This window comes from Triticum aestivum, chromosome 7D, assembly GCF_018294505.1.
Source record: "Triticum aestivum cultivar Chinese Spring chromosome 7D, IWGSC CS RefSeq v2.1, whole genome shotgun sequence".
In the NCBI taxonomy this organism is placed as follows: domain Eukaryota; kingdom Viridiplantae; phylum Streptophyta; class Magnoliopsida; order Poales; family Poaceae; genus Triticum; species Triticum aestivum.
The window spans coordinates 61,872,754-61,880,952 of record NC_057814.1 but is presented as its reverse complement, the minus strand read 5'-3'; the positions used below and the strand labels follow the sequence as shown (position 1 = coordinate 61,880,952).

At 53.4% G+C, this 8,199-nt stretch overlaps 1 protein-coding gene across 1 annotated transcript; it reads left to right on the top strand.

Moving 5' to 3' along the window:
- Window positions 1-1,929: 1,929 nt before the first annotated feature.
- Window positions 1,930-3,625, top strand: LOC123166697 (coniferyl alcohol acyltransferase-like). Its single transcript, XM_044584493.1, has one exon. The coding sequence runs from the start codon at window positions 2,083-2,085 to the stop codon at window positions 3,514-3,516; it is 1,434 nt and encodes a 477-aa protein (XP_044440428.1). The 5' UTR covers window positions 1,930-2,082; the 3' UTR covers window positions 3,517-3,625.
- Window positions 3,626-8,199: the final 4,574 nt, after the last annotated feature.

Below are 8,199 nucleotides of genomic sequence, written 5' to 3'. Positions count from 1 at the left end.
GGAATAGAGCAAATTATGTAGTGGAGGAAAGCGGTGACCTTGGCCGTCATCACCACTAGGCCAGACTGGACGGACCGGCCAGGATTTCCCCGGGTCCCTGTCCACCTCCACAAGAACCCACCTGCAACAGGGCCTACGTAAGAGGCCACCTTCCGTCGAGGCCAGCTGAGAGAGATGAGAGGGCAAAGGAGTTCGAACCTCTAGATCTAAGCCGAGAAGCACCGCGCCGCGACCAACTCCCGCCGACGGCTCACCGCCCTCGCGATCAAGCCTCCGACCAACTTCACCTCCTACGAGTGCCGCCTGCAGCCAAACGACGCCGCGACACCCGCCAGTGCCGCCACCCTAGGGTCCGCAGTCCTCCACCAAAGGCCGGAGTGACGAGATCCCCAGCGCCCGCACAGACTCCGTGATGGCTGTCTCTAGTGGATGCGATGGGAAAGAAGGGGGGAAAGGTGGTGGCGGGAGGCGAAGCCTAGTCGCCCCCCGAGTCACCAGTCGAGGCAACGCGAGGGCCTTTCCTTTGCTTGACAAAAGTTTTTCACTTCTATATTCTTGTTCTTGTCGGTTTATTTTAATACCATAAGGTTCAAAACGCATTCCACTGTAGAAAACTTCTTAATCTATCGACCATGTTGTTTAGTCCGTTAGATACGTCTTTCATGAATTTTACCTGTTGTGAACTGAGCATAAATTAGATGGTTAGGTTCTTGTTGTGAAACCAGCCCACCATGGCTCATGTCCTAGATTTGGCACCGATTCTCGCATTTTTTTGGATTTATTTCATGCTTTCCGGTGATGTTCGTTCAGTGGGAGAAGACGTTCTCATTGACTACGAGGTATCTATGGTGACTTATTCAATCTGAAGATGTGATGTCAGCTCAGTATCTCGAGGTGTGCTTAGTGATAGAGTGTGTGTTGCATTCATAGGACGGTTGTATGTCCGTGTATATGAACATTTGTGATTATACCGTGTTAGAAACATTTATTATTAGTTTCCTTCATCGACGTGCCAGAATCAGGGACTGGGCACTTGGCCCTTATCTAATTCCGCATTGGAGAAGATGACCAAATGTACTCGATGGCTTGTAACGCGACGCAACGTGTCGCGTGCCAAAACGTGACGACTCCAACGGTGGTCTGATCAACATCATGCCGCTAACTACGAGGCGTCTGTGATGACTTTTTCAATCTGAAGATATGATGGCGGCTCAGTATCTCAAAAGTGCGCATAGTAATAAGGTGTGTGTTGCGTTCATAGGGCGGTGGTATGTCTGTGTATATGAACATGTGTGATCGTACTGTGTATACGAACATCTGAAATTCAAAGTTGCCACGTAGCACAAAAAAAATACCCAGCGATTTATTTATTTTTTCATCGTCCCCGTGATCTGGATCCAATGGCTGTTGGTGGCGTTCACTGGGACCTTCCTCGAGCGAACATTTGCCAGTTAACATTTTTTTGTTTGGAGGGGACGGTCTGCTGCATTTTGTTCTGCTTATTATGGGGATAGAACTGTTATGCCCATTATTGTCAAGTGGAAAAGAAAAAGAAAATCTCTGTTTACCTGTTTTTGCCATATTCTTTGTTTGGACACCTACATTTACATAGCACCTGGTTTTGGACTCCATCTGCAGGTACGCCAGGTCAAGGACGAGGAGAAGGTAGCTCGCAATGGCCGCCGCTCTTCTTGGACTGGACTGACCTCAGCCGGCGTGTCCCCAAGCTAAACACTTGTCATCTGGGGTTTAGCTCGTAGAAGTAGCACCCTTCATCGACGTGCCAGAACTATGGGCCGCGCACTTGGCCCGCATCTGATTCTGCATTGGGGAAATGTATTGGATGGCTTGTCACATCGGTGAGTCTACTTTCGCATTGAAAAATGGCCAAAGCAAGAAGGAAAAGTGCTGCTTGCCAATTTCATCTTCTTCTGCCCGAAAGTGCCGCGTGCCGAAACAAGACGACTCCAACTGCGGCCTGATCAACATCATCCCGCCGTCTCGTGCTCTCTCCACCGCTCGCTCCTACCTACGTCTACGTGTTGTCCCTCCCTGCGCCGCGTCCGTCCGTGCGCACGCGGGATGCCGCCGGCCGAGAGTTTCGCCGTCGAGGTCGTCTCGCGGACGCTGGTGCGCGCCTCCGACCCGCCGCGGGGATTCCCGGCGGTGCTCCCGGTCTCCAACCTGGACCTCATCCTCGGTTCCTTCCACGTCTTCTTCATCGCCGTCTACCCGGCGCCCGCCGCGGGCTTCCCGGCCGTGGCCGCGGCCGCGCGCGCCGCGCTCCCGGCCTTCCTCTCCCGCTTCTACCCCTTCGCCGGCCGCGTCGTGCCCAGCGCCTCCACCGGCGTGCCGGAGGTCGTGTGCGGCAACGAAGGGGCCGAGCTCGTGGTCGCGTACGCCGACACGGCGCTCGCGGACGTCGACTTCGCCGACGCCGACGCCTCGCTGGGGCGCATCCAGGTGCCGTTCCAGCGCGGGCTCGCGCTGTCGCTCCAGCTCGTCCGGTTCGCGTGCGGCGGGTTCTCGCTCACCTGGGCCACCGACCACCTGCTCGTCGACGGCCACGGCCTCACCACGCTGCCCAACGCCTGGGCCGAGATGCTCGTCGGGGGCGGCCTCTCGTGGGAGCCCCACCACGACCGCGCCTCCCTCTTCCGGCCCCGCTTGCCGCCGCGGTACGGCCCGTCGCTGGACGCCGAGTTCGTGCGCTACGACCCCGGCACCCTCCCCAACGCTCTCCTTGCCGCGGCCCTCGTGCGCCGCAACTACGTCGTGGAGGCCGCCGACGTCGACCGCCTCCGCGCGGCTGCCAGCGGCCCCGCACGCCGCGCCACGCGGCTCGAGGCCCTCTCCGCGCACGTCTGGAAGCTGCTCGCCGCGGCCGTGGGCGGCTCCGACACGCACTGCCGCATGGCGTGGCTCGTCGATGGTCGCCGGCGCCTCGACCCCGCCAAGTACAATAAGACCCACGTCAACAACTACCTCGGCAACGTCGTCACCTACGCGTCGCGGGAGGCGGCCGTGGAGACGGTGCGCTCCGCCCCGCTCGCCGACGTGGCGACGATGGCCGCGACAGCCATCGCGGAGGTGTTCCGGCAGGAGCGGTACGAGGAGCTGGTGGACTGGATGGAGGCGCACAAGGGGGTGTTCGCGGAGGGCGGCAAGTGGACGGAGGCGGTGGGGCTGGGAACGGGCAGCCCGGCGCTGGTGGTGTCGGCGTTCGTGCCGTTCAGGGTGGAGGGGGACTTCGGGTTCGGCCCGCCGCGGCTGGTGATGCCGTGGGTGCGTCCGGGCCGGCTCGGGTCGGCCGCCATGACGGTGATCCGGAGCCCCGCGGGAGACGGGTCGTGGCTGGTCACAGCCAGGATGTGGCCTCGGCTCGCCGACGCCGTGGACGCTGACCCGGAGGCCGTGTTCAAGCCGGCCACCCCCGAACGGCTCGCGTTTGCGCCGCCCCGCCGCGGCGAGCTGGGGGCCACCGGCACGGCGCAGCACGTCGTGAGCCGTATGTGAGCTGCGTTGCCTGCGTGGACGGCTGCTGACTTCATAGCCTCTCTCTCTCAGTACTAGAGTAGTATCTATTTTTCCTTTTTTCATTTTTTAATAAAATATCGGGACTATATTCGTCAGGTGCATCAAGACGTTTAAGTTATCGGTCACTTTCCTCACGAGCCGTCAGATCTTGATCAAACGGCCCAAAATAGATCGCACTATTCCTCTTCAACCTCCGTCTCTCTTCTTCCTCAAGGCTTCAGCCTACCTGCCCCAATCGCCGGCCTCCATCACCCACAGCCAACGGGCGCTACCGCGCACCGTCCCGCCCTCCCCTCAAACTCCTTCAAATTTGTATGTTTTCTTGTGTTTGTTCTTTAATAACAAGTTTGAACTCAAGATAATTTGTCCAAATGACCCAACTTGTGTTTTCTGTGTTGGGGATGAATGTGTTCAACATTTGATTTTTTTTAAATGTGTTGTCTCTTCTAATTTCTGGAAGATAATTGCTGATCTTTTTGGAATTAATATTCCGAATTCCTTGGATGACCTAAGCGTAAAAATAAAATGATGTTGTGATCAATGTTTTTGTAAAAGGAAGCCAAATACTCGCCTCATTCATTAATTAAGAGGGAAACGAGTTTAATGTTTGTGTTACAACACCCATTATTGTTGAAGGTAGAGTGTCATGAAAGATCGGGCCGCAACAACAGATCTGATCTTACTACGGGGTTCGGTTTTTTATCAGCTCCTAAGGATAGCCTACTCTTCAACCCTCATGGGTAGGGTGCAGACTTCAAGCTACACCGTCGGCTGCAAGTGTGAAAACAACGCTGGTGGTGGATGCGTCGATGGCGTTGGCGGTTGGGTCGATGGGCCGTCGGGGTGGCGACAGCGAGGGCGAAGAGGTCGAAATCAATTTGGGGGAGGGGGGGGGGGGGGGCAAGTGTGCCACCTACAAGTGGGCTAGGGAAGCACAAGGTAAGGACACCGCGGGTGTCGGCAACATGTCCGCACAAACACAAAGCCAAATCAAATTTAGGCTGAAATGGACCAAAGCGGATAAGAAAATGGATATTCGTTCGTTTGTGTCCTCGCGTTAGGTTGTGGTTTTCAGCCGCACGAAAGACGCAGCAGATGAAATGGATCGGCTCGTTAAAGTTTCCCTTGTAGACCGGGCGATGGCCTAGATAGCCACACATAAACTTGGAGAAGATACATCCCATAAGGACGAGAGCAGCAGCGGAGCTTCGTAGGAACCATTGGGGACCATTGGCAAAACATGAGTATTCTGGGGAATCTCATCTAAACCTTCCCCAAAAACATTTCTTCGAGTTTGGTCCAAGGGTGGGGAGGGGGGGGCAGCACCCCCCTAGGCCTCAACATAGCTCAGCCAATGATTTTGTTTTTGGAGTATCGGCTTTGTTTCTATATGTCCACATCTACACAAATGTGATTTCATAGCGAAATTTTGTACACATGTTAAACAAAACATCAATGTTTCTTGCAAAAAAAAGTTCAGATTTTTTTGAAACTTTTTAACATTTTTTTGAATTTTACTGTTCACTGGAGCTCATGTGAGTGATCGGGTGCAGAACAGCCACTACTAGAAAAAGGGCTATAGATGGAATGGCCACTAATGGCGCACCAGACATGTGGTGCGCCATTGCTATGTAGCAGTGGCGCACCAGACACATGGTGCGCCATTAGTAATAATTTTTTTTATTTTTCCAGACATACTAATGGTGCACCAGGGCATAGTGCGCCATTACTAGTTCGCCACCTAGGCCACTACAATATTTTTTTATTTTTTACTTTTTCGCAAAACTACTAATGGCACACCTGGGGACAGTGCGCCATTACTAGTTTAAGCTAGTAATGGCGCACTGCTCCCTGGTGCGCCATTAGTGTCTCTTTTTTTTTGCAAAACTACTAATGGCGCACCACCAGCAGGTGCGCCATTAGTAACCCTAGTTACTAATGGCGCATTAGGTGGTGGTGCGCCATTAGTAACCTGGGACGAGCTAGATATTTTGGACAGCCACACCTACCCACTCACTTTCCCCACTTCATTCTCTCCTCCTCCTCCTCCAAGCTTGTCTCGGCTGCCTCCTCCTCCTCACCTCATTTGCACCATAAATTCATCCAAATTAAGTGGTTAAACCCCCTTTTTTTGATAGGTAAGTAAAGGGGAAGCTATCTTTATGTTGTTCTCCCTCCAACAACGTGCACATGCACTTTTTATGTCCTAGCTAGATCTATGTATGTTTGTGGTGTTGCATATGTTTGCGGTGTTGCATATATGTTTGTGTTTGCAGGTATCGGTATTTGAAATGCGATAGTTGCCAATATTTTGCCGGAATGTTGATTCATTTCCGTTTTGGCGAGAATTTTGGCACTATGCATTCTTTTTGGTCCTATTTTTAGGGAAAGTCATGCCAAATTTTTTCTTGGTTCTAAAATATCGTTTTGCTCTACCCCGCAGGCGACCAAGGTCCGCACGATGACCGAAGGCATCGTGAATAGGTTTTTGAGCTCCGCGAAGGCCGAGATGCTTGAAAAGAACGAGACGGAGATAAGATGTCCGTGTCGAAGATGCAAGCTGAAGAGCCTTATTGCGGACCCGGATTCCGGGCAGGTGCGGTACCACCTGCTCTTGCGTGGTTTCATGGATGGCTATCGGTGGCAAGGTGATGAAGATGACTATGAAGTCGTCCATGGGGGTCGGGAAAGGAATGAGGATGGGCAGCAAGACAACCACCGCGGCTCGGGCGGGCGAGAAGACGAAGAATCTCCAGGACATGATCACGACGGTGATGCTGTACACAGTCATCATGTAGAAGATGCCGGACATGATGATGAGGAAGATGCGGGAGCAGACGAAGGGCATGATCATGAAGATGAAGATGCCGACGGAGCAGACGACGATGGATCATCGATGGGCTGGGTGCAGGACCCTCATATTCAAGAGCTGCTTCTCAAGCAGACGGATAACGCAAGAGCTGCCGCTCGAGAGAAAGCCAAGCTGGATCAACTGGAGATAGACGCGGTTACTCCATTGTATGAAGGATGCAGGCCCGAGGATACCCGCCTGAAAGTAACGCTCATGGCTCTGGAGATGAAGGTAAAACACAAAATGACCGACGCCTGCTTCGACGAGAACATGTCATTCTGGCACGAACGTCTTCCCAAGGGGAACAAGTGCCCGACCAGTTTCGAGGAGGCGAAGAAAATCGTGTGTCCTCTGGATTTACCGCACGTGAAATACCATGTGTGCATGAACAATTGCATCATTTATCGGGACGAGCACGCGGAGTCTACCATATGTCCGGTGTGCGGCGTCACTCGATACAAGAAGAGGAAGAAAGCTCCTCGAAAAGTGGTGTGGTACTTTCCGATCACTCCTCGTCTGCAGCGGTATTTCGCGGACCCTAAGGTAGCAAAGCTCCTGCGTTGGCACGCGGATAGGGAGGAGAAGAAGCGAGAAGATGACGCAAATGATTGGGAGATAAATAAAAAAGACAAGATGCTGAGTCACCCTAAGGATGGGAGCCAGTGGCAAGCGTTGAACTTCGAACACCCAGAATTTGGGAATGATCCAAGGAACATCGTGCTGGGCGCGAGCACCAATGGTGTCAATCCGTTTGGCAGCCAGAGAAGCACACATAGCACCTGGCCTGTGTTTGTGTGGATGTACAACCTTCCCCCTGGTTGTGCATGAAGAGGAAGTACATTCACATGAGTATGCTAATTGAACGGCCAAAACAACCAGGGAACGACATCAATCTGTATCTGGGGCTGCTGAAAGAGGAGCTAGACACGCTGTGGAAAACGCCAGCCAATACGTGGGACGCCGCAGAGAAAGAATATTTCCCTATGAGAGCCGCACTGCTCACGACGGTGCACGACTATCTCGGTTACGGATATCTCGCGGGGCCGGTGGTTCACGGATTTTCTGGATGCGTCAGGTGCATGGATGACACAACGTATCGCCAGCTATATAGAGATCTCGGGTCTTCGAAAACCATGTTCATGGGACATCGAAGGTGGCTTCGCGACGATGACCCGTGGAGGAAACGCAAGGATCTGTTCGATGGTGAAACCGAACCCCGAAGACGCCCGCATACGAGGAGCGGCGAGGAAATAGACGAGTTGTTGAAAAATTGGAAAGATTGCCCACTGCCGGGAAAGAAGCAAAAGGCGCCAGAGCCGGGAAAGAAGCGAAAGCTTAAGGCGCCAGAGCCACTGCTGAAGGTATGGAAAACGAGGTCTTTTTTCTGGGACTTGGCGTACTGGAAGATCCACCGTGTGCCTCACAGCCTTGATGTCATGCATATCACGAAGAACGTGTGCGAGAGTCTGCTTGGTACCCTGCTCAACATGCCAGAGAGGACCAAAGATGGGCCGAAAGCAAGGGCAGACTTGAAATCAATGGGCATCAGGGAGGAGCTTCACGCTAATGATGATGATGATGATGATGAGGCGAAGCATGACACGGAAAGTCGTTGCAAAGGCAAAAAGGCGAAGAAGACCGGAAATGACTTCCCTCCCGCGTGCTTCACTCTAAGTCAGGAGGAGATCGATCAGTCTTTCACCTGCCTCGTAGGAGTAAAACTTCCTTACGGTTACGCGGGGAAGATAAGCAGATACCTAGACTCAGCGAAGCAGGAGTTCAGCGGGATGAAGTCTCACGACTGTCACGTG

Coding starts and splice junctions, on each gene's coding strand:
- LOC123166697 (XM_044584493.1), top strand. CDS start 2,083: ATGCCGCCGGCCGAGAGTTTCGCCGTCGAGGTCGTCTCGCGGACGCTG.